The sequence below is a fragment of the Cicer arietinum genome, chromosome 6 (genome assembly GCF_000331145.2).
Source record: "Cicer arietinum cultivar CDC Frontier isolate Library 1 chromosome 6, Cicar.CDCFrontier_v2.0, whole genome shotgun sequence".
Taxonomy (NCBI): Eukaryota; Viridiplantae; Streptophyta; class Magnoliopsida; order Fabales; family Fabaceae; genus Cicer; species Cicer arietinum.
Window position 1 is genome coordinate 36,616,775 of NC_021165.2, and position 27,176 is coordinate 36,643,950.

A 27,176-nucleotide genomic window follows, 5' to 3' on the forward strand; every position below is an offset into this window, starting at 1 on the left:
TCAATATATAATATATACTTTATTATATTTCTTTCAGCGGAATTTTACATGAAAATCATATATATATCATAATACTTATACCAAATGTCCTTCATACATGACAAAATTTGTATAACAAAAATTGAAGGGATCCCTGTGGTCATCCTTCTCTACGTCTAAACAATTAAGGGTGGGTAATAATTGATACAAAAAGGGATACGGTGGGTAATAATTGATACAAAAGGGATAGCCAACCTATTGGAATTAGCAGTATTAACAAACACTTCTTTATATTCCAAGGCCGTCCAGTGCAATATTGCTGTCGCACAATAACTTCAATTTCTGCACATTATACCATATCAGGATAATCAATTGTGCTATATATGTCATTCAAAAAGAGATTGTGGTACATATTAGCTTATGTTCAATAAATATTTTAGCTTATAAAAGAAATTTAAAATATATCAGCAGCTACTTCAATCAAACAATTATTTCTACCCCAAGCCAATCATCATGAATTTCATGGCATTTTTTTCCTTCACATTTTGTGCAAAGACACAACCAATTATCCTACTTCATGCTCAAATCTTCTCACCCATAGATTGACATCAAAACTACAATTGCAGCTGCATTAACTACACTTTCTTGCATTTTGCCGCAATTTAGAACCAATCTTGCCTATTTTATGGGTATACAGTTGAATTCTGTAGGCTACAAAAGCTATGTAAGTTATCCACGTGATGTTCTAGTACTAACCCAACTTATTCTTGTAATAATATTCTTAATATTATAGATATAATCTGATGAAAATATTTCTTGGTATTTGTTTTAAATTTTTTCCTCTATATTTCACTTTTTGTTGTTGTTGATTATGATATCAAAAATCAGAATTATTGGATTTTGATTTATATAGTTATTAGTATGTATCAATTAGGATTTTAGTTTTATATTTATTTCCATTTTGGATAACATTTATAGGGAATCAGTTTTATAATTTCCAGTTCTATTTTGACTATACATAATTAAATTACTTGTACTATTAATACTCTTTATGTAATCAATTTCATCACCAAGTGAATAAACAATCACTTTATGCATGGTATTAGAGGTAGAACTTAACCATCCCTAGTATCTTTCATCAACCCAACCATGGAAGAAGACAAAGCATAAGGCACAACCACAAATATTGGCATAAATCTTGCAAGATCAATCAAAGGGATTGAACTTCTCATCACTGGCCACAAGTTGAATGGTCAAAATTACCTTCAATGGGATAAGTCAAAACCATTCTGCAGAGGCAATGCAACACATAACCCACAAGAAATGGAAGAGAATCAAGATCCATCTCCATTGAACAAAAAACAAATAGAGGCTCTACAAAAAATGCTCCATCAGACTATTCTTATTGCAGAAAAATGTGGTATAGCTATACTAGCACACTAAGGTAATTTTCTACATGATTTACACACTAGCAAAGGTAAACCAAAATCATGGATCATAAATTTAGGAGCATCGGATCACATGACTGAAGATATAACAGTATTTACAGTTATTCTCCCCGTCGTGATAACTCCATTATTCGAATTGTTGATGATACCTTGTCAAAGGTTATGGTTTTGTTATGATTTCGAAAAACATTACTTTGGATTTTGTACTGTATGTGTCCAAACTTGATTGCAACTTGTTGTCTATTAGAAAACTGATTAGAGACTTGAGATGTGTTGCTAAATTTTTTTTCCAATCTGTGTGAATTTCAAATTTTGGAGTCGGGTAAGACGATTGGTAGTGCTAAAGAGTGTGTTGGACTCTACTACTTGCAAGTTGAACATTCCTCTAAAGAACTCAGTCAATTCTTGTGCAGTGGTTTATCCAAATAGTGAGGAGTTAGTAATGTTGTGGCACTATTGATTAGGTCACCCAAATCTCCTATACTTAGAGAAAATGTTTCCCTCGTTACCCAGCTATCTGATTTACTTAGGTTACTTGGGTTGGGTCTTGTTTTACCCTGTACCCAATTTTTTTGAGTGGTTTGCTATTTTTTGAAATCAGGATTGCCCATTCACACCCATTTACTTGACCCGAATTGCTCTTTTGGGTCGATCCATATTGGGTTGACCGGGTTGGTTGGGATACAACCCTAGTTAGTAACATTACTTGTGCTAAATGCTTTGTTACATTCATAGACGATTACACAAAAGTCACATGGATAATTCTCATGAAAGAGAAATCAGAAGTTCGAAAATTATTTAAGAACTTAAATAAATATCGTCGATGTGGAAAAACTAGATAAGGTAGGATCTAGTGCTGAACTAAAATATTCACGACAATTTTAAGGTGCTCAAAACCGAAAAATTGTCGTGAATATTTTAGTTCAACACTAGATCCTACCTTAAGATCCATGTAATTTTTCACCAAAGTTCATATGTAGATACCTCCCAACAAAATTGGGTAGCAAAAAGGAAAAATAAGCATCAACTTTAAGTAACAAGATCTCTCATGTTAGCCACAAATGCACCAAAACATTTTTGGGAAGAAGTTGTCCTTTCAGCCACCTATCTCATAAATTAGATGCCTTCCTGTATCCTTAATTTTGACACACCCAATTCCGCTCTACAAACTATTTTTCCAACCAGTTGAGTTCTCACCTCAACCCCATTTAAAATATTTGGATGTTCAACCTCTGTTCACATCCTAAACCCTCTCCGCAGCAAATTTGACCCAAAATCCATCAAATGTATTTTTCTTGGCTATTCACCTCACCAAAAAGGATATAGGTGTTACTCTCCAACAACCAGAAAATTTTACCACACTGTGGATGTGACTTTCTTTGAGAATCAACCTTATTACTCCAGAGTTGGATTTCAGGGGGAGAATACCTTAATCCTGAAAGAAACAACAAAATTCTAATTTTTGGATTTTGAGATGGTCGAACGAACTGCAATAGAAATAGAAAATTTTGCACCTACTGAATCAGTCAAACTCGAAAATTCTACACCAACAGAACCAGAAAATCCCACCAAACCATCTAAACCTATCCTTGAAACTGCACTAGTAGAAAGTACTGCACAAGAAGCTGACTGGAAATTTTACACTAGGAGGAAGAAAAACAATCTGGTGGTAGAGTCAAAAACTGCTATGGTTCAAAGTCATAAATTTAATTAGGTTCTAGAAAATGGAATCTCCTCAAGTAATACGCTTCCGAACTCAGAACTTGTCCATACGTGTTCAACTGACAATGGTGTTCCAATTGCACTAAGAAAAGGGAAGAAAACTTGTAAACATCCAATTGAAAGATTTGTGTCATATGGAAAATTATCACAAATATAGGGCATTTGTAGTAGCATTCATAAAACACATATTCAAGAAATGTTCAAGAAGCCCTTCAACAACCTGAGTGGGCAACATCTATAGCAGAAGAGGTTCATGCATTGATTAAAAATAACACTTGGGAAATTACTACTCTACTAGAAGGAAAAAAACAGGTTGGATGTATGTATATTCTCTATAAAGTACAATTTTGATGGGAGCATAAACTAGTACGAGGCTCGATTAGTAGCAAAATGATTCACCAATCATATGGCATAGACTATGAAGAAATATTTCCTCCAATGGCCAAACTTAACTCCGTACGAGTCATACTATCTGTGGCTGCAAACTTGGATTGACCACTACACCAACTAGATATTAAGAATGCTTTTGTAAATGGTGAGTTAGAAGAAGTATACATTTAAATTCCCTAGGACTTGAATCGTCCAACACCTTAACAAGGTGTGCAAGCTCCGAAAATCCTTGTATGGTCTCAAGTAATCCCCAAAAGCGTGGTTTGATAGATTGAATAAAGTTGTCAAAGAAGATGGATTCATATAAAGCCAATCATATCATACAATGTTTGTGGCATGGTAACTTTATTCATTGTGTATGTTGATGACATTGTTATCACATGTGATGATCATGAGCAAATCAAACACTTGAAAGAACTATTTGGCTAGAGAGTTTGAAGTCAAAGACTTGGGGCAACGTAAGTATTGTTAGGAATGGAAGTAACTCGTACAAAGGAAATAATATATGTTTCTAAAAGAAAATACACCCTAGACTTACTCCAAGAAACAGGAATGCTTGGGTGTAAGGCTGTCAATACTCCTATGGAATTAGTAAACAGAAACAACTTCGAAGAAGGTCATCTAGCTGACAAATATAGGTACCAAAGTCTAGTTGAAAAATTAATCTACCTAACTCATACTCGACCTGATATTGGATTTTCCGTGAGCATGGCAAGTCCCTACATGACAAGTCCTACTGAAGTTCGCATGAAACTTGTGAACAAAACCCTATAGTACCTTAAGGGTACATCGGATATAGGTCTTCATTTCAAGAAACATTCAAATAGGGTATTGCAGTATACACTAACTCAGATTGGGCAGGATGTACATCAAACATAAAATCAACTACCAGCTACTACTCTTTTGTGTGGGGAAACATGGTCACTTGGAGAAGTAAGAAACAGTTTGTGGTAGCTAGAAGTAGTGCATAAGCTGAATTCAGAGCCATGACACATGGCAGTTGTGAAGGGATATGGCTGAAGAAGATATTCGATGAAATCGGAGTTCCAACCAATTACATCGTGAGGTTATACTGTGACATCAAAGCTTCCATCAGCACCACAAAGAACCCGATTGACCATGATATAACAAAATATGTGGAAATTGATTGGCATTTCATTAAGGAGAATATTGATAATGGTACTATAAGTATTATCATGTACCATCGTGCAATCAAACAACATACATCCTAACTAAAGCTCTCACAAGAAATACATATGAAAGTATCAAATCCAATTTGTACATGATAGATATCTACCACCCAAATTGAGGAGGAATGTTGATTATGAGATAGAAAATTAGAATTATAGGATTCTGATTTGTTTAATTATTAGTATGTATTAATTGTTATTTCAGTTTTATTTTTATTTCATTTTAGGTTAACCTTTATAGGGAGTCAGTTTCCTGATTTCCAACTTTATTTAGATTTTACATGATTAAATTACTCGTACTATTTATACTCTCTAAGTAATCAGTTTCATCATCAAGTGAATAAACAATCACTTTTCTGCAGTTGTTATGGTCTCTATATTGCATTTTAAAGGATGTAAATAGCTTGTGAGTAATTAATATAATGTTAAGCTTTCATGAGAAAAGGATAAAAAAAAAAAACCAAAGGTCCAAATGTACTCCCAATCGAGATGGCATATAAGCCACTGACTATAGAATGCGATAGTATAAAGTGTAACTGCAGAATCACAGTAGTGATTCAAATGAAGGTAAGTAATCCTGTTAACTAGATCATAAAATTTTCCTGGCAATGTCAAAGGTAGTCAGTCATTCAAGATGAATTTAATTCAGAAAATGACCTTTCACATCATTAATCGGAAAAGAAATAAACCTTCAATAACATAAAGTGATAAAACTGCTTAAAAGATAATCAATTAATATAATCAGGACATTGCTCAGATAAAAATCTGCATTATGCGAGCTCTGCACTACCTCTTTGGAGGAAATTGCCAAAAATGATTGAGGAGTTATTACCGTAAGATGTTGTGGAGGATCGTCCATGGAAGTAGTGCCTAAGATTACTTCTCTTTTTAGTTTTGTTGTCAATTTGTGACAAACACGTAGCTGAAAATAACAAAATAATAACATTAGACGGGATTACAATTACAATATACTGGGAATAGTTACAAAAATTCTTTATCATATTTCACCTCAGATCGAGTAGCCCCGCCAATAATAAATACAAAGATTCTCTTTCCCATCTTCTTGAAATCAGAAGACATGTTCTTTAAAATGGAGTCACTACGAAAGATGAGAACAGATATTAGTTCAAGGCTAAAACTGTATCCATTAGAAAGCATATTTCATTTCCGTTAAAGAAGAAAATTTATGTTGATGTAATAGTTCATGTCACCTTGAATATCCATCGTCAGAAGTACCAGTCCGAGCCCAGTTGGCTGTCCGCCTAGATCTCATTGAATGAGGAGCGGTAGTTGGAGCTGGAGCTGTCTGAGTGCGTGTGCTGGTTCGAGTAGAGTTTTTGACAGTAGGAATTGTTGGTTCGTTTTTACATGCATAATCACTCTTTGGCAATTCACCCTTACTAAGATTTTCAATTACCTCCTGACAAATGCAATGCCATTTACGATTTACATTTTTATCATATAAAATACAAACTAATCATGCTATAAGCAAACAATAAGATTTCCTATGCAATTTCCTTAGTAAGTCTAACTCAGATTCATTTCATAAAATTCCAACGACAACAAAAACTTCTCTCATTTGGTGTGGTTAATGAACAACTTTGCATATGTTCACCTCAAGTTGTCCAAATTCACTCGAATATAATTTTACCTACACAGAAGAAGGAATTATTAGATCGCAACTTGATTTAGTTCATTGGACTTATCAAAATGGTTTGGCCCATTGTGTCTAAATAAGTCGTTGGCGCTAGGAAAATTCTAGAGTTTGTGTTAATTTAATGGATAGAAGATATATTAGTTGGTATTTAATTAAATGAGTAGAAATTAGGTGGAATGCGATATTTGAAATGGTTAGTTGGGAGAAGTGTGTCTAGAACTCTTTATTAAGGCCTAAACAAGAAGTTGATGATTTAATTTTTAAGACCAAGCCAAATGCCAAAAAATTTCAAGAATCAATAGGATGTAGCCTTCTACCAAATTATCCTCTCGTCTTTCACACCTTCTAAAAGTTTCCTAAAACTTTCTCCTTCCAAAATAAATATACACTGTAACTTATTCCACATGCAAAAGCTTTCCATGTCTATAATATTTCTACATATTGCATCTTAATTTAGCATCTATCTTTAGAAATTAAAAATGAGGCACAAACATAATGGAACATTCACCACCCCTCACCCTAAATTTCTATTATAAAAATAAAAATAATGGAACATATCCCAGAGGTTTTGTTAGGAACCAAGAATTGGATTCCAAGGATTTAGAGAAAGAACACTAATATTTAAAAAAAGATAAGAAATAATAGGAGGGAATCTCTCCAAAGAAAATAATATATAAGAGTAGATACGCTCCTACCATGGTTTCCACTACCACTCAATTTCTAAAGGGGTGGAAGCCTCTATTTAAAGACGTCAATTACATTAAGATAGGGATTAGATCTATGGTAACTAATTGTTGAAGTTGTGAGATTTTAGAAAAAAGCAGAAGAGAAAATAATAAGGGTTTGAATATTATTGATAATAGCTTTATGCTAACTTAATTACAAAAGACTTAATATTAATCTCTATTTATAGAGAAACATAGACTCAATCTTAAATCAGAAATAAATCATAATAATAACTAGAGATATTCTAAGATATCTCTATGATTATAAGTTGATCATAGAAAATAATTTAAGATACTCTAATATATTATAAAAGATATTATAAGATATTTTCTAATATTCTAACACTCCCCCTCAAGCTAAAGCTTACTAAGCTTTATGTTGAAAAATAAAGAGAAATCAAATTTGATTCTCTTTTATTTTATATTATTATGTTTATTTTTATTTTATAATTTTGTCGTTATTACTCGGTATTATTATTGTAATTTCTTTTCCTATAAACAACTTAAAATGATAGTATTTTGTCTTTTACTTTCTTTATGGTATCAAGAGCTTTTGATTAGGGTTCCACAACCCAGTGGGGTTTAGGGTTCCACAACCCAGTGGGGTTTAGGGCTCCAAAACTAAAAGGTTAAACCTCCGACCTTGTGACGCTTTAACCAACTGAGCTAAATGATCGACCCTACTTGTTTTTTTATCTACCTAATGGCAGCCCTTATGGGTAGCGGCGGCAGCAACGACGATGGTTTGGCAGCTTAGTAATTTGGAATCAACGATTAGAAAACTTTTTATGTTTTTGCCTACTGCGAAGGAAGTTTGGGAGGCTGTCAATGAAACATATTCTGACATTCAAAATTCTTCTCAAATTTTCGATCTCAAATCATGATTGTGGCATGCCAAACAAGGAGATAGAGATGTCACTAACTATTATAATGAGTTGATGACACTATGGCAAGAATTGGATCTCTACTATGATGATCATTGGAAGTGCTGTGACGACAGTGTTTTGTTTCTTAAGAGACATGAGAACGACCGAGTATTCATGTTCTTAGTTGGGCTTAATAAGCAGCTTGATGAAGTCCGAGGTAGAATATTGGGAAAGATTCCATTATTCGGGAAGCGTTCTCAGAAGTTAGAAGAGAAGAGGCGAGACAATGTGTTACGATGGGTAAGTCATCTTCTATTGTTGAGGTTAAACGCTCTGCCCTAGTCACTAAGAATGAAGGCGGGAAGAGAGATAGCAAGAAACCATGGTGCGAACATTGCAAATGTCCATGGCACACACGTGATACATGTTGGAAGCTCCATGGAAAACCTCTAAATTGGAAGAAAAAAGGAGGAAACGAAGGTCATGCACTCCAAGTCAGTACCTCTGATCAAGAGAAGCAGTCTCCTTCAAGCCCATCTCCTATCACCAAGGAACAATTAGATCAATTGTACAAACTACTTGAGTCTCAAACTTCTTATTGCTCTATAGCTCAGAGAGGTAATTTTCAAAATACTACTCTACTTAGTGTCACTCCAAGCCATACTTGGATCATCGATTCTGGTGCTACTGATCATATGATTGGAGAGTCGAGTCTGTTTTCTTCTTATAGTCCTTGTGCAGGTAACTACAAAATTAAAATTGCAGATGGTTATCTTTTAGCCATTGCAGGGAAAGGTTATGTTATTCTGTCACCTGTGCTAACCTTAAAAGATGTCTTACATGTTCCCAATTTATCATGTAATCTATTATCCATTACTAAACTAACAAAGGATATAAATCGTCAAGCTAACTTCTTTCATTCTCATTGCACTTTTAAGGATTTGAGCACAGGAAAGATGATTGGCAATGGTAAGGAGAGTGGAGGACTCTATTATCTTGACAATGGACTCGACTTCACATACCAACAAAAAACGAGTACCTGCTTTGAATCTATTTTTGTTTCTTTTAATATTGATGATATTATGTTATGGCATTTACGGTTAGGACATCCTAGTTTTCCGTATTTGAAACATTTGTTTCCTCAATTATTTTCTATGAAGGATCTGTCTTTATTTCATTGTGAAACTTGTGAATTTGCTAAAAATCGTCGTTCTTCTTTTTCTACACAACCATATAAACAATCAAAACTGTGTGCAGTTATTTGTAGTGATGTTTGGAGTCCTAATAGAATAAACACATTTTCTAATAAAAAATGGTTTATAACTTTTATTGATGATCATACTAGAATTTGTTGGGTTTATCTATTGAAAGAAAAATCGGAAATTGAACAGGTTGTCAAAAATTTCTTTAAAACGGTGCACACTCAATACCAAACAAATATTAAAGTCTTCAAAAGTGACAATGGTAAATAATATTTTAATATACTTTTGTCCTATTTTTTTCTTGCAAATGGGGTTGTTCATCAAAGTTCTTGTGTTAATACACCCCAACAAAATGGAATTGCAGAGAGAAAGAATATGCATCTTCTTGAGGTTGCTAGAGTTTTACTATTTGCAAATAAGGTTACAAAATATTTGTGGGGTGAAGCTATTTTCACTGCATCATATTTAATTAATCGAATGTCATCTAAAGTTTTAGATTGTCATACCCCTCTTGATGTTTTTCGAAATTATTTTCCTTTGACTAGTGTCTATGCTGATTTGCCACTAAAAGTTTTTGGTTGCACTGCTTTTGTTCATGCACATAAACAACTTGACAAACTCGAGCCACGAGCAATAAAATGTGTGTTTACCGGTTACTCTCCAACTCATAAGGGGTATCGATGTTTTGAGCCAAAATCAAAAAGAACTTTTGTTACCACGAATGTTACTTTTGTTGAAAATCAACCATTTTTTTCTGACATTCATCTTCAAGGGGAAAATTTTAAGGAAGATTCATCTTTTACTTTTGAAAACATCATTACTTTAAGTGATATAGTGTTGTCACAAAATTTTGAGACTTATATTGATGTACCAAAAGAAAATGCCCAAGAATGCATATTGGAACTCAATCCAATTATCAATGAGGTTTCGACAGATTCGGTGGCGATAATTTCAAATCAAAATCACAATGATCAAATTCTTGATCTCAATAATAATGAAGGACCACCTGAAATGCCACAACATAATGACTCAGATAAAGAGACACAAAGCAGGTTGACTACAATTGGCCCTACTTGGGAGGGAAATGTCTTTGAAAGAAGAAACCATAAACAGAGAAATGAAGGACCCATTCTCCGACCCTTCCAAGATTCTGAACCAATAGATAATCCAACACATCATCTTGATACAGGTAACTCTTCCTCTGTTCTTAAGAGTCATGTCGAGTATCCTGATATAGATCTTCCTATTGCAATTAGAAAACCTGTTAGATCATGCACTAAATATCATTTGTCTAATTATGTGTCATACTCAAAATTGTCTTCCTCATTTGCTGCATTTACCTCTAAGTTGTCTGCTGTAGAAATTCCAAAAAAATATACAGGAGGCTCTAAGAATTCCAAAGTGGAAGGAAGCTATTCTTGAGGAGATGAGAGCTCTTGAGAAGAATCAAACTTGGAGAGTCATGACATTACCTACAGGAAAGAATACTGTTGGTTGTAAATGGGTATTTACAGTGAAATATAATTCTGATAACACAATTGAAAGATACAAAGCACGCTTGGTTGCTAAAGGGTTTATTCAGACATATGACATTGATTACTCAAAGACTTTTGCTACCGTTGCCAAATTAAACACTATTAGAGTTCTCTTGTCCTTGGCAGTGAATTTAGATTGGTCTCTTAACCAACTTGATGTAAAGAATGCTTTTCTGAATGGTGATATGGAGGAAGGAAAGAATACTGTTGGCTGTAAATGGGTATTTACTGTGAAATATAATTCTGATAACACAGTTGAAAGATACAAGGCACGCTTGGTTGCTAAAGGGTTTACTCAGACATATGGCATTGATTACTCAGAGACTTTTGCTCCCGTTGCCAAATTAAACACTATTAGAGTTCTCTTGTCCTTGGCAGTGAATTTAGATTGGTCTCTTAACCAACTTGATGTAAAGAATGCTTTTCTGAATGGTGATATGGAGGAGGAAGTATACATGGATAGTCCACCTGGCTTTGAAGATAAATTTGGTTCAAATGTGTGCAAACTGCAAAAATCCCTTTATGGTCTAAGCAATCTCCAAGGGCTTGGTTTGAAAAATTCACTCAGTCGGTCAAAAGGCAAGGATATATGCAAAGGACAATTTGACCAAACTTTGTTCATGAAGTTCTCTAATGTTAGTAAAATTGCAATTATTATTGTATATGTAGATGATATTATTCTCACAGGAGATGACATTGTTGAGATGAAAAGATTGAAGAAAAATTTGACAAAAGAATTTGAGATCAAAGATTTAGGCGCGCTTAAATATTTTCTTGGTATGGAAGTTGCTCGCTCAAAAAAGGGAATTGTTGTTTCTCAAAGAAAATACATCCTAGATCTCTTGGAAGAAACTGGGATGAATGAGCGTAGATTAGCAGATACTCCTATGGAATTAAATGCTAAACTTTGGGAGAAAGGCAGTGTTCCTATTGAGATTGGAAGATACCAGAGGTTAGTCGGCAAACTTATTTATCTAGCTCACACTAGACCTGACATTGCTTTCTCTGTGAGTGTTGTAAGCCAATTCATGCATCCTCCCTATGAAAAACACTTGGAGATAGTTTATCGGATCTTAAGGTACTTGAAATCCAATCCTGGAAAGGGTTTGTGCTTCAAGAAAACTAATGACAGAGAAGTCTCTATATTTACAGATGCTGATTGAGCAGGATCAATTCATGATAGAAAATCCACCATTGGATATTGTGCCTATGTTTGGGGAAAGTTAGTTACTTCGAGAAGTAAGAAACAAGGGGTTGTTGCTCGAAGCAGTGCATAAGCTGAATTCAGAGCAATGGCTCAAAGAATCTTTGAACTTATATGGATTCGTAAACTCTTTTGACGAACTGAAAATGAAAGTTAACACACCCTTAAAATTGTTCTGTGATAGCAAAGCAGCAATAAGTATAGCTCACAACTCTGTACAACATGTTCGAACAAAGCACATTGAGATTGATCGTCATTTCATAAAAGAAAAAATTGACGCTGGAACTATATGTCTGCCATTTGTGACTTCCAATCAACAAATTGTTGATATCTTGACAAAAAGTTTGACAAGACTCAATATTGAGTGACTTATAACCAAGTTGGGCATGATAGATATTTATGCACCAACTTGAGGGGGCTGTTGAAGAATAAAGAGAAATCAGATTTGATTCTCTTTTATTTTATATTATTATGTTTATTTTTATTTTATAATTTTGTCATTATTATTCAGTATTTTTATTGTAATTTCTTTTCCTATATAAACAACTTAGAGCTGTAGTAATAAAATATAAAAGTATTTTGTCTTTTATTTTCTTCACTTTAGCTTGCTACAAGAAAACAATATTTTGCTCCACAAAATAATAAAAAAGATGGAAAGGCAACTCAGGGATGCATGTGAAGTCGGAGAGAATTGCTACAAATATAGCCTAGCCAGATAGCCTGATTGATCATCAGCCTGAGAGAAATTCATAGCAAGCAATTGAACAAAGCAAGCTTCGTTCTTCTAAAAAACTGCATTTGGAAGCTTCAAACTAATAATAACGGAGACTCAAAATATTAAAACTTGAATTTGCTTCAAGGAAAGAGAGGCATACTTCAGGTAGAGAAAGGCAAGGCCCGTACATATGTAACAAAGATGTAGCCAATGTATCTAGGACAAATTACCAAGATAAAGTGATCATGAAAATAAAAGACACCGTCAAAATAACTATCAATGGAAGAAGAAGTCATCATTAATATGATTCATATGTAGGAAAAGAGACACCACCAGAATGATCGTCGGTGGGAATAGAAGCCACTATTATAATCTATTAGTAAGAACTAAATTGCATGACAAACACTGAAGAAGAATTAGCGCAACTCTAATGAAACGAAGCCATGATCGACCAACAAAGTAAGAAAATGCGTCCAAAATAAGAGAGATAATGGTTGTTTGAACAAGGACACATATTTTCGTTGATCAAAATTGGAAAGTAAGGGCGAATCTGGAACTTTCGGAGAGAGAATAATCGTGCACCAAGAAAGTATAAAAGGAAGCCCAAAATGTTAGTAACCACACCCAACAGTAGCAAATAATTTTTTACCCCAATACCTGATGGGTACCATGCATCTGCTTTACTCTTGTCCTTGTTTTGTGCCAAATACAAGAACCCAAATGCACCAACTATATCCCCGAGTTTCCCCGTTGTTGATGATATTCCATGGCAAGTAGATCGAAATCTAGTAGGAAAAATCTCCGCCGACACAACAAATGTGGTAACATTTGGTCCAAAATATGCAAACAAGGAGGTCAACGAATACAATGCGACAAATCTTGATCCTCTACTGACTTTGGATCTCGCATAATCTTGTATGAGGCAATTGTGCCAAACTCAGAGAACATTTCTTTGAGCTTTTCATCACTAATGGAATCATCCAAGTTTTTGATATACAAATTCACCCCTTGATATTTGTTTACAAATTCCTTAACAGTCTGCTCGAACCGACCTATCAGCTCAAGCTTCGGTTTAGATTTTTTATGGGCTTTCCCCACATACCACTCCTTTTCGTCAAATTTCTTTCTATTCAATGCCTCCACATTATTAGCAGCATTGTCTGGATTTTCGAAATTGAAAAAACAAAATCACTTTGACCTACCATCTGCATCTCTCATCAAAACAGCACTAGTATTGGTGCCATATTCTCCAAATACCTTTCTCAACTCATCCACTCAGATAGATTTTTCACATAAACATTATTAAATTGAACAAAACTATAACCATTAGACTGACCAAATCCATTTAACTTATCAATTGCATTCTCAGCAGATTCCTCAATGTCAAATTGAACAAAACTATTAGACTGACCGTCAGTAGCTATTTTGCAAAAATATGTCCAAATGTAGAAAAAGTATCATGTAAAGCTTTGTGATCAATTGTCTTATCCAAATTCTCGATAAAATTATTTGCAGTACCATTCTCCCTAATACTAGGATCCCGATGAGAATACATAACCCTAATAGCCAAATCCTTTCAAACCCTAACCAAAACAACTTGGCCAACCTGATTGAACAGATCGTAAAGTTGAGAATCGTTGACATTTAGGTAAAGGTCACCAACGTACAACGACGTCGTAATGAAGTTTGGGTTCGGTGTGGCAACCACACCATTCAAAGGAGCCGACACAACGGCGGGAGTTTGATGCTGAACCTGAACCATCACCACTTCAAATTGATGATAATAATAAATTAATAAAAAATAAACCCTAACCAAACTACTTCACAATTCTTTTTTTTTTCTTCTTCTTTGTGTGTAAATAGACTAAGGATAAACTTCTGGTGATCGGAACGGATAAGGGATACGGCGGAGAAACTTAAACTATTTTGGATTTTTATTTTCTTCAGTTTTCTTTTTTTCTTTCTTTTTTTTTTTTGGAGGGCAGAGGGTTTTTTGCAAGAAATAGTGGCAGTGATGGCGGCAGTAGCGAACTGAACGGAAAACGAGCGAAACCGATGTTGGAATGTAACATGATAATGGTTTGAAAAATGAATGTTCACGTTGAAAAAGAGAAACTATGATTATATTCCCTACCTGTTGGGAACTCGGAAGCGGAACAACGGCGAAATTGTTCAAGGAGGATCAAAATAGGCTATGATACCATGTTGAAGTTGTGAGATTTTAGAGAAAAGGAGAAGAGAAAATAATAAGGGTTTGAATATTATTGATGATAGTTTTATGCTAACTTGATTACAAAAGACTCAATACTAATCTCTATTTATAGAGAAATGTAGACTCAATCCTAAATCAGGAACAAATCATAATAATAATTAGAGATATTCTAAGATATCTCTATGATAGAAAATAACTCAAGATACTCTAATATAATATAAAAGATATTATAAGATATTTTCTAATATTCTAACTTTAACTAATAGCAAAGACACGAAAATAGTTAGACCAATACAACTACTAATAACCTAGGAACACAACTACTAACAAACTCCTAACTCCTTATTATCCGTATTTATATATCGTAATAAGTTTGCTACCCACCAACACCCACTCAAATAGCCTAAATACAATAAATGTTAATGGATACGATGGAAAAGAAAGGCTTGCATGATCTTTAGTCATACCTCTATAACGGGATAAAATCGAAATAGTGACCATGTTTCTTCCTCTTCATTAGTACGATCTTTGCGAGCTGCTTGTGTTGTCTATGCAAGAAAAACGAAGTTTTTAAATTATAAATAATTTGATACGAAATAAAGAATTCACACTTGGGCACACAATATAACATTTTGTAATACAACAGCTTGAAATATCTAAAATCCTTAACGAAAAGAAATCTATAGATCATACATTTTTATTTTTATTTCTGAAGTATATAAGTCCACACTTTAACATATTTCCTCCTTTTGACTTCTGCTTGAAATGAATATAAATGTTTACCTTCTGGTTACTGAACTTCAGTGAGAAACCACTAGTAGCTGCCTTCTTTTTTGACGATCCCGCCAGCAGTTGCATATTACTGATAACTTTCATGTCATCGGGTGATAGTTTTGCCAACTAGATAAATAAACAAAACCATCAATTATGCTTTCTTACGGTAAATTATTTTTCTTTGAAGTATAGTGTTGCAATCATTGATAGATGCTGAATGCCTATAAAATGAAAATCAGACTGGACCTTAGAAATCAAACATATTGAGAAATGTGACAGGCAACCTACTTTGTCCAGTGTCATAGACACCTCTTCCAAATTTATATATGAGGAAGCTATAAATAAAGAGAGCCAAACTCATATGCACAAAGAGCATTTACAAAATGAGACATGAATATCTAGCAATTAAGAGCTAAGCATAGTCACACAAGTTTAATTCAGTCAACTTTACCTACCAACCTTCTAAAGAATGAGAATCTGATCAGAATTTGAACATCTTTACCGATTCTGGAGTTAGGGAAAGCAGGAATATCGGGCATATTTTTAAATCATAAGCCTAATAAAGAATTTATGAACCATGTATGATTTGTAGAAGTTGGTACTGACCTGCATTAGCTTTGTAGCTTTATCACCCTCAAACTTTTCAGGGTAGACAGATGCATAGATCATCAACAACCGCAACTTATACTCAGGAGTCGTATTCTGCACGTGGAAAAAAAATTGTACATTGTACGTTGAGATTTGAGAAGTATATTATAGTTGTCTAGTCGAACAGATGGATTCAGTACAAGACCTGTTTTGTTCTTAAAAAACTAATAACGTCCTTGGCTGCTGCATCCCCAAAAACAAGATCTTGCTCCAACTGCCCAAGCTCTCGAAGATCTGTATCTCTAATAATTTTGTTGATCTTTCCAGCAATCTGCTTTTAATTAATCAACCGGTGTGGTCAAAATAGAAACATGTTTCTTTTGTTTTGTTGTTTGTATTTTTGTATGTCTAATTAGACTACACAAGATTGTATTTATAAAGTATTCACCATATATACAAGTTAATGTGATTGCTAATTCCAATCTCATTAGCAACTAACTACACAAGAGCATATTTACATGTGACTAATTCTAACAGCTGTGACCCTTATCTACTTAAAAGAGTTGTATGTTACAAAGCTCTTTGAGTGTCTTAGATGAGCACGGCTTATAAAAAAACTATGCAATTTCAGTCCTCTTACATTCCACTGCCCTTATTCTTATTTCTTAAGCTGCAATCAAACACTCCTCCCCGATAACAATAAAGACAAAATTAAAAGACAATAAAAGTAAGCTGGAAAAACTCAATCACCTCTACATGGAGTGAAATCTTTTCCACTTGCTCAGTGTATTGGGGCAAAGCTTGAACCATTTTTTGCAAATCTCGTGTAGATAATTCACTACCATCTCTGCAAAGTATCAAATGTATAGGTCAAAAGTGCTTATCCAACTGCACATAAGTGCAGTTATCTCATCATTAACATATAGTAGTAATTTCAAAACAACTATGAGATATTAGAAGATAAAATAAATGCTTTGGGTAAAGTTTTAAAAGTCAATAAAATAGGTATTATATTCACAAGAAAGATCATTAATAGTCAGTGCAGTTATCTCATCATTAACATATAGTAGTAATTTCAAAACAACTGAGATATTAGAAGATAAAATAAATGTTTTGGGGAAAGTTTTAAAAGTCAATAAAATAGGTATTATATTCACCAGAAAGATCATTAATAGTCATTTAGTATAATTAAAAGGGTTGTTGAAATTAAAATAACTAAAATATAATACATATTTATCTCTAAAGGGAGTGTTTTATTTTAAAATAAGAGGAGAGAAATGTATAATCTACTCCAAAATATAATAAATATATTATGTTAAGTACTAATAATATCTATGCTTGTAAAATTTAATAGATAAATAAACAAAACTCCTTCTCGCTTGGACAAACATAATTTATTTAATACTAATTTGTAGAGTAAAAACATATCCATTAAAAATAATTTTTACAAAAAGTCTCATTCAATGTGTGCCTGTGTCTAATCCCCCTGCCACCTGCCTTTTCAGGTGAATATCTACAAGAATGTTCAATGTACGAGTTTTAATCAAATTTGATGAACATTTGTTGGTCTTCATGGATATATTTTAAAACATGAAAAGTTTTAAAAATATCAAATTACAATAAAAACCTAATTTATTACTTCAATCAGCACATTAATAATTAAAATACTTCAATTAAGAAATTAAATTTAGTACATTTAGTTGCACGAGTCCACACAATGGTAGTAGTGGGAAAATAGTAGTGGTTAAAAACACAACGAAAGAAACTATTAGAAACTATTATGGCACATTTCGTTATATATAGAGGGCTATTTAAGTTATTTTATATATCAGAGATTTCTGCCAACATGGATATCTCAATATGGGTCTCAATATGGGTCCCTCCCCATTAAGTCTTGTTATATAAATAAAACAACAAAAATATTTCACATCAAAACTAGGTGTGTTTGAAATGACATGTTTTCCTTTGAATCAAAACAAATTTTAATAAATAAACCTCATGAGAGATCTTACAATAAAAACAAGAGGTTATTTTCCAGCAAAAAGGCTTGCCCAAACATACTATACGTAAAAGAAATAGTGACAATACAATGAAAGTTACGACCTTAATTTAGACTGGTATTTCACAAAATAGACACTATTTTTCCATAAGCATGGATTAGGGTATGTGCAAACCTTCCACTTTGTTGGATTTGTGCTGCTTTGTTTTTTGATACAAAGTTGGTAAACTTTTCATGCAATCTCTCGCTAGCCTGGAATTTAAGTTGGTAAAAGTACATTGAGATTTGATTTAAGACAAATAAAATGTGATTAGATAAAGAGTGAATAAGACCTACATCTGCTATATGTGTATGGCGAAGTTCAAGCCAGACTGTATCATGTTCTTCTAGAAGAACCTCCTTACTCTCAGGTTGACCCCCTGTTTTGCTGGGAATCTAAAAGGATTGCTATCTCAATCAATACAAGCAAAATGTAAAACTTGTCTACAAGATAAGGGGAGGAAAGGAGAATGTCATACCTCATGTGTATATTTGTTTCCATCCATATTCAACAAATCATGACACATAGCATCATAGGTCCATTCATGAATGACAGGAGCAATCTGTGGTGCAGATTCATCACTGTTATCAAAAGTGAGATATAAAATGAAAGATTTATAGTGAAGAGAAATATTTTTAACCTGATCAATGGATCTATCTACAATGAGCAGGTCGCATGTTTCACTTTGTGGAAAGTTGGGAATAGTAGATTTATATTTAGAAACCATGTCCCAAACTGCATCAGCAAGTTTGGTAGGAACTAATTCACGATTTGGTGTTGGTGTAGACTCGTCACTATCCTTAGCCGCACGATACCACACATTTGGTAACTCCTAATGAGATAGAGATATTAAGCTATAATCTTTCAAAAATTATAGAATACACAAATACTTATAAATGAATTACACTGAATTGTCAACTTATTCCTTTATAGAATGAATCACAAATTATAGGACCACAACTAGATATTTCACAAAACTCCATTCATTAAATAAAGCTAATGAGACAGGACTTATCTGATACTTTCTGTATACACCAATTTGTAGCACGAGTCATAAAGAAAGGTATGCATTATAAGACAATACACATCATTTTGTAAAAAAAATTGAATTGAAAATTTTAACATATCCTACCTAAAGAATATTTTCCATGAGATATAACTATAACCAAAGAAAAAGGAAGCACATAGTTCTAAGTAGAAAACAGTAGTTCTGTCAAAAAAACTACTAAACAGTAGTTAAGTTTGATTTGGAGAAATCAATAGGGATTCATTAAGAAGTTGAACAATTTGGCGTCAAGATTTGTTTCAAATTTAAATGAAGATAAAATTTTAATTAAGATATACTGATATGAGACAACAAAGTAAATTAAGGGAGAATCAAGTAGGAATTTTATATCAGAATTCCAAAAATATGTAGTAGAGATGCTTGAACTAAAATAGTGGGAAGAGAAAAGTTGTTACAATTGTTAGAATATTAGAAATATCTTATAATATCTTTTATATTATATTAGAGTATCTTGAGTTATTTTCTATGATCAATTTATAATCATAGAGAATCTTAGAATATCTCTCTTTATTATTATGATTTATTCCTAATTTAGGATTGAGTCTATGTTTCTCTATAAATAGAGATTAGTATTGAGTCTTTTGTAATCAAGTTAGCATTAAACTATTATCAATAATATTCAAACCTTTATTATTTTCTCTCCTCCTTTTCTCTAAAATCCCACAATTTCAACATGGTATCTAGAGCCTATTTCGATCCTCTTTGAACGATCCCGCCTCTATTTCGCTGCCGAGTTCCCAACAATTAGGGAATATAATTATAGTTTCTCTTTTCTAACGTTCCAATTTCGGTGAGATTTTTTCGGTAAACCGTGTCCCAATTTCGGTTTACCCCTTCTTTGTAGTTTTTCGTTTATTTTCAGCAGATCAGTCGCAGCACTGTTCATCGCGCGGTACTGTTCACTGCGCAAAAAAAAAAAAAAAAAAACAAAATATATATATATTATAGGGTTCTATAAACCTTTCCACAACCCATTAGGGTTTGGTGCTCCAACCAACTGAACTAAAGAGGTAATAGCGCATAATACCCCATGAAGGCAAGGTAGCGGCAACAACGATGATTTAGAAAGAACAATGGGATGGTAAAGTTTACTTTGAGAATCATTATTATTTGCATGGTTATCGGGGGATTTTGGTTGATCGTTATGAAGAGATGATTGAGAATTATCATCCTGCTTTTTGTGATCATAGGTGGCTACTTGTGACTCATTTTGTGGGGTGTAAACCATGTGGAAAATTTGGGGATTACACTGTTGAAAGGTGTTTGAAACAAATGGATTGTGCTTATAATTTTCGGGATAATAAGATATTGCAGATGTATGATTTTACTCACAAGTCACTTGCTAGTAGAAGGGATCAGATTTTTGGTGGAGGAAACTCTCCAACCTTTGTCGTGGCAGCTGTTGCAGCCCTTATGAGTGGGCTGTTAGCTGACAGGTTTGAAAGATTTGCAATTCAACTGATGGGATTCTTCTTGATGCACGATTATTCTCTCTTCGATGGTTCTAGATCTGCCCTTACTCTCCAATTTTGATCAACGAAAATATGTGTCATTGTTCAAACAGCCGTTATCTCTCCTATTTTGGACGCATTTTCTTATTACGTTGATTGATCATGACTTCGTTTCGTTAGAGTCGCGCTGCTTTTTCTTCGGTGTTTGTCATGCAATTTAGTTCTTACTAATATATTATAACAGTGGCTTTTATTCCCACCGACGATCATTTCGGTGGTGTCCCTTTTTCCACATATAAATTATATTAGTGATGAGTTCTTCCGTTAGTGGTTATTCTAACGGCGCCTTTTATTTTCATGACTTACATTACCTTGGCAATTTGTCCCAGATGCACTGGCCTTGCCTTTCTCTCCTTGAAGCACGCCTCTCTCTCCTTGAAGCAGATTTAAGTTTAAATATTTTGAGTCTCCATTATTATTGGTTTGGAGCTTCCAAATGCAGTTTTTTAGAAGAACGGAGCTTGCTTTTTCCAATTGCCTGGCCATGAATTTCTCTCAGGCTGATGATCAATCAAACTATCTGGCTAGGCTATATTTATAGCAATTCTCTCCGACTTCACATGCATCCCTGAGTTGCCTCTCCATATTTTTTATTATTTTGTGGAGCAAAATATTTTCTTGTAGCAAGCTAAAGCTTAGTAAGCTTTAGCTTGAGGGGGAGTGTTAGAATATTAGAAATATCTTATAATATCTTTTATATTATATTAGAGTATCTTGAGTTATTTTCTATGATCAATTTATAATCATAGAGAATCTTAGAATATCTCTCTTTATTATTATGATTTATTCCTAATTTAGGATTGAGTCTATGTTTCTCTATAAATAGAGATTAGTATTGAGTCTTTTGTAATCAAGTTAGTATTAAACTATTATCAATAATATTCAAACCCTTATTATTTTCTCTCCTCCTTTTCTCTAAAATCCCACAATTTCAACAACAATATATGCGCACTCATAAGTGCATGAAGATTAGAAAAAAAGTACATCATATAAAACCATGCAAAAGGAAAATGGAGAAAAAGAATATAGGAAACAATGTAAACAATAAGAACTACTCCATATTTGATGTTATCATTCCAAAAATAACCTTCAATATAAGCAAAAAACATGTTATGTTTGGTAAACTCAAATATAAGCAAATTTAAAAATAACTTCTCCATATTTGATGTTATCATTCCAAATATACCCTTCAAATAATGTTTTCATGAAATAAGTTCTCGTAAAAATTAAATGAAGAGAAATGGTAGTTGGAATATACATTTTTTTTTAAATATGATTACTAAACATTCTTAATTAGTGTACTGATATTTGAATCCAGAGGTGGTGTAACTTCAACCATCTTATTCTCTCATTAAATTAGAGTAATACCTTTAATGAAGCAAAAACTGTAGCTATCCGAATCGCCATATTATTCAAGCAGGTATTAAATCTTCGAGCATTGTCATTATTTCCATAAAGTTCTTGCAATGCTGTTTCTTGATCAGTGATAAACCCCTATACAATATAGAGTTCATAAGAAAAATCAATGTTTTTATGGTCTCATTGCAAACTGCAATCACAAATTCCATGAGAACATTGCAATATCGAGATTTCAAAAGTGAAAAAGCAATGAAGCCTTGGGATCATATGACAAAATCACACCTATAGAATTTTCAATCATTAATCAGTAAACTCGTGCAGATAGTTTATTCTTACATCTTAGACAATAGCATGAATATTTATAAAAGAAGGATTTATGATACTCTTTCTAGATTGAGAGTTGACAGATTAATGGACTAAACTATTAATAAATGATGCAAATCCAATATCTTATGAGTGAAATACATTGCTAAAAACATGAAATATTTTTATAATTATATACCTGGCTATCTATTGGAAAGTATTCCAAATTCATCTGCAAAATAAAACCAAAAGTAATCAGTCAAAAACAACTTGACGATGATTACCTGCTCATAATTATTAGATAGAAGATTAAAACAAATTCTGACCTCTCTCAATGCACCTATGCGAGGTAAGACACTTGTATCACACTTAATGTGGTTTACAAGTTCCTTTGGGATCGGTGAACTGAAAAATATAAAGGCTCTGAAAAGTATCACAGGAACAAAGCACCAACCCCAAAAGAAGAAAAAAAAGAGAATGGAAATGAAACAATCAGTTTGGTCCCAAGTGTATAAAAGACGATACGTTACTGTATTTATGAAACCAAAATTCTATGCATACTTCTTGTACAGGGGCTCCCTTCCAGACATATCAGACAAGAACATGACCACACTGCAAGCTAGCAAAAGAGATGTTTAATATGGATAAAGTATACAAGCAGGAAAATAAATATCAGAAAAAATCAGTTGTAAATAATGCATGGAAGATGACACAGATGACTGAGTTAAAATGAAAATAAAATTAGATATAAAGAGGATCAGACATATAATTTAACCCCTAAATAGAATCTGAAATATAAGATGGAAAAAGACAAATATCTACAATTTGATTTGTTTTAAATGTGATATTGATGAATGTTATGGACAAATATTTATATGTAGTTGCTAGTGTGAGACAAGTGATTGGATTAAAATAAAACAAAAATCAGTGATAAGGAGGATCAGTAATATAATTTAACCCAGATTTAAAATATAAAATGAACAAAAATAAAAATACTTGTGCTCCTGTAAAACCAATAGATCTAAGATGGAAAAGGACGGATCTAGAATTTTCTTTGTTTTGAATGTAATAAATAAATAAAGATTCATTTTTGTTAATTTAAATTTTAATAGAAATACATTTATTGGAAAAAATAGTATGTATGTAGTTGCCAGTGCTCCACAAGTTTCAACTATCTTAAACTATTGCAGATTACAGTATCACATTTATTTCTAAATGGCTAAACAGACCCATTTTCACATTTATTATATTTTCAGTCTATTTTTGTGTTGTGTTTGGATTAGACCCATTTTGTGTTGTGTTTGGATCAGACCCATTTCCATTGCTAACTGAATATCACTTAGATTCAACTTTGGATAGTTGAGTAGATGGACTCTGGTCTAATTTAATGATTGTAAAGGAAGGGAGAAATGTATTATTCTAGACAGGGAACATGGAGAAGCATGTTGTAATACCTGAAATCGGGACAAGGTACATCAACATGGTATTTATGAAGGACAAAAAAATTCATGCACCAAAAAATATGTTAGTTTGTACAAATCTCGTGGCAAAGGTTGTCCTTCTGTTGTAATTCTTTGTATCTCTACTAATATCCTATGCACTCCAAATAAACATGCAGTGTGGGTCACATCTTACTAATTCGCAAACTGTGGAGCAAACAACAATACTTAAGGAAGTTTTCTATGTTAAATACAAGAAACGATTTGTCCAAAATAGGTGCTCTATTGGTGAGTTAAGGGACTGTGGGACACCAAAGAAGTACTAACTTGGAGGCTCAAGGTTCTAATCCTGAAAAAAAAAAATAACTCACTAACATTTGCCCAAAAATAAATACAAGAAAATATTTGAATAACAAAATCCTCGCAACTTGACAATCCTTTCGTGAGGATTGACCATTAATCTTTGTCGGTCTCTATAAGTTAATAAGAAGAATGATACATTAGGAATCCTATTTATTCTTTTTTGTTTTATTTAACATACCCTCTCTCTAATCATTATTATTTACAAAGATATTTGTCATTAAATTATAGAAAATTATATCAACCTATCACAACATTGATAGAATAATGCAAATTTCCAACAAGATTCTTGCAAAAATCTTTCTCAAAACAAATAATTAAACATAACGAGGTAATTTCCTATTTTGATAGAGTTTGAAACCCTTCTCTTATATGAATATTGAAGTAGTGATGGGAAAGAAGCAGTCAGGCTAGCAATGAGTACATGGAAGCAAGTGTAAGACAGCAGTGGTGTTATAAATCTATGAAATTGTAACTAATGTTATGTTACTAAGGAAGACTTTTCTTTGAACGATAAAACAATTTTATTTTTTATTTTTACATGATTTTTTGTATTAGTTGCTGGCATAAAATATGTAAAATTCTAATTGAGAAACAAAATTACTTTTCTTTCGATGGTTGGATGAAATAAACAGCATCCAATGATGGTAATGGTTGCCTTCTTCGGAAAAGGTCTTCCACCACTGCATTGAGATACCAACAAGTTATATTACATCAATATTTTAACAACTTAACCACAGAAGTTGTAATGCAGAAAATTTTGTTAGTTGAATATCAGGGAAAAACATTAAAAAAAAAAACAAACAACAGAAAGCATCTTATCAATGCTCAATATTCAAGTATAAGATTAACTAACATCATGTGCAACATGATAATATGGCTTAAATGAATGATAAATGTTGTCGTGAATGATTTATTGTTTTTCTCCACTCACTTAGAATCACACACAATCACACATAGGAAGTACAGAGTTTTAGCACCAACACTCACTTCTAAAGTGTTTGTACATTTATTGATAATGAGAAATGTTTCTTATGAAGCAAGTTAAATTTTTCTCCTGTTCCATTAGTCGGATAAAATGGGCTTTCAAAAAAGAAATGCAGAAAAAGAAGTAAACTGAAAAAAGCCATATCATTTAAGAGTTCTTACATGAAACTTCTTGGTCAGTAATATCTGCCATTTTACATGAATGTGACATAACTTTCACAGTAACTTTATCCATAATTAGCACCTGTGAAAATCAGAAAAAATGACCAACATCGGCTGTCAAGTTGAATTAACTAAAGATGAACCAAACAGGAGAAGTGCTAGACATCCATATTAAATTCCCACCTTCCATGCTTTTGAATCCCCTGACTTTGCTGATCTAAGCATTTCGTATAATAATCCTATGAACATATAACCATGAAAATAATTAGGAACCAAGTAAAAAAAGTGAAGGCTACACATGCATAATACTTCATAAGATATTATGGTGCGCATTTAGAAGTGCTTATGAAAAAAATTTAAATGTTAAAATATGTCTATACTCTATAAGTTTTTTCAACTTATTTTTATAAGTTTACCATAATAGATTATACATTACTTATGTTCAGCCATTCCTTTCATTCACTATTCCATTGTAAAAGCAATATTTATACTTAAGTATTAATACAATATTGTAGAAACTTTTTTTTTACTAAAAATGCCTCCTTAATTGGATTTTGTCTTATGTCCGCAAAGTATAAGGTTAGTTAGTAGTAAGAGTTTGACCTTATAAACTCAAAGGACAAAGTTCAAATCTCCTTGATGACAATTGTAAAATGACCATTAATATCACTTTAATAAAATAAAAACTCCCCATCCCTAAGTTTTTCTTAAAAAAGTTGGATTTTGTCTTATATTCTGAACTATGAGAGCACAAAAAAGTGTAGGCTATAAAATCTCATTTATTTTCCTACCTTTTCTTTTCATTAGAGAAAAAGAAGAAAAACACGTGAACAACACAAACTTGAAGAATTCATATTAGTTTCAATTGATAGATTCAGAAATTTAATTTCATAACCAAATGAAATGCAGATGGCGTACGGTGTTCCCAGTATGGAGGAGTTTTGAATTGTGTAGCACTAACCCTAACAACGAAATATTTTACTAACACTAACACGTACACATCAATAATAATTTAAGAAAATAAAAGTGATCATTGTAACTGTGTCCTGGTGTAGTGTTAGCGTCGGACAATGTGTCAGACACCTAGACACATTCCATATAAAATATCGGTATTACAAAGCATAGTTATAAATTGTGAATTGTGATATACAGTCGTTATATAAATTTTTTAAAAGTCTCTGGTCTCCCCAATGACATTATATAGAATAGTGCTAATTGTCTGCATTTTGTAGCAATATCAAGATTTGCAACATCGCTACCGTAACTTAGAACTATGCTACATAGATGTCGATATTGAGCTATGTTTTGCAGCTCAGAATGGCAAAATAATTTGAACATTCAGAGCCACAAAAACATTGCATGTACATTTTCCCCACTTTTCTCTAGAAACAAAATGAAAATGAAGGAAAAAAAAGAGAGAGAAAAGAGATGCGAAAGGGATCTCACTATCGCGGCTGATATGCCGAAAAGGCTTATACTCCGATGCACCACCGCCATAGGAAGTTTCAGAATCCGATAGCGACATTGTTTCTTTTGCAACTGGTTGCAATTGAAATTGTGAATGCAGATTTGAGAAATAGAAAATGGAGAGAGAAAACCGTTGGAACGAGGGAAGAAGAATGAGGTTTGATGAATGATGAGAAAGTAGTTATGAAATCTGAGGACGTGTAATTTGGAACTCTTAAGTTTTGGTTACGGTTTGCACTCCATGTCAAACTCATTTTGATTTTATATTGGGTTTCA

The 27,176-nt window shown here is 33.1% G+C and overlaps 1 protein-coding gene and 1 pseudogene across 4 annotated transcripts; both read right to left on the reverse strand.

Annotated features, from left to right (window-relative positions):
* On the reverse strand, positions 1-27,141 carry LOC101507320 (protein transport Sec1a-like). 4 transcript variants are annotated; one of them, XM_073369660.1, is made up of 22 exons: positions 26,880-27,141; positions 25,617-25,672; positions 25,434-25,515; positions 24,889-24,967; positions 23,047-23,097; positions 22,812-22,908; positions 22,685-22,717; positions 22,192-22,317; positions 18,887-19,078; positions 18,725-18,808; positions 18,543-18,641; positions 18,382-18,458; positions 16,958-17,054; positions 16,413-16,538; positions 16,226-16,321; positions 15,629-15,745; positions 15,313-15,393; positions 6,345-6,380; positions 5,941-6,149; positions 5,738-5,828; positions 5,520-5,651; positions 1-321 (listed from the first exon to the last, which is right to left on the reverse strand). In XM_073369660.1, the coding sequence occupies exons 1-22, from the start codon at positions 26,956-26,958 to the stop codon at positions 268-270; spliced, it is 2,094 nt and encodes a 697-aa protein (XP_073225761.1). In that variant the 5' UTR covers positions 26,959-27,141; the 3' UTR covers positions 1-267. The 4 variants fall into 4 exon arrangements, with proteins under 4 accessions (XP_073225761.1, XP_073225763.1, XP_004506504.1 ...); XM_073369662.1 differs by having other exon boundaries at positions 5,562-5,651; positions 26,880-27,140; XM_004506447.4 differs by lacking the exon at positions 6,345-6,380 and having other exon boundaries at positions 5,562-5,651; positions 26,880-27,140.
* Positions 10,914-15,298, reverse strand: LOC140920818 (polyadenylate-binding protein 2-like; annotated as a pseudogene).
* Positions 27,142-27,176: the final 35 nt, after the last annotated feature.

Bases quoted from the DNA above. Each gene is read 5' to 3' on its own strand.
- LOC101507320 (XM_073369660.1), bottom strand. From the start codon at position 26,958: ATGTCGCTATCGGATTCTGAAACTTCCTATGGCGGTGGTGCATCGGAG. The intron at 16,539-16,957 runs GTGATTGAGTTT...AATTAAAAGCAG, and splicing joins AGATTTCACTCCATGTAGAG to ATTGCTGGAAAGATCAACAA. The intron at 5,829-5,940 runs GTGACATGAACT...CATCTTTCGTAG, and splicing joins TCTGACGATGGATATTCAAG to TGACTCCATTTTAAAGAACA.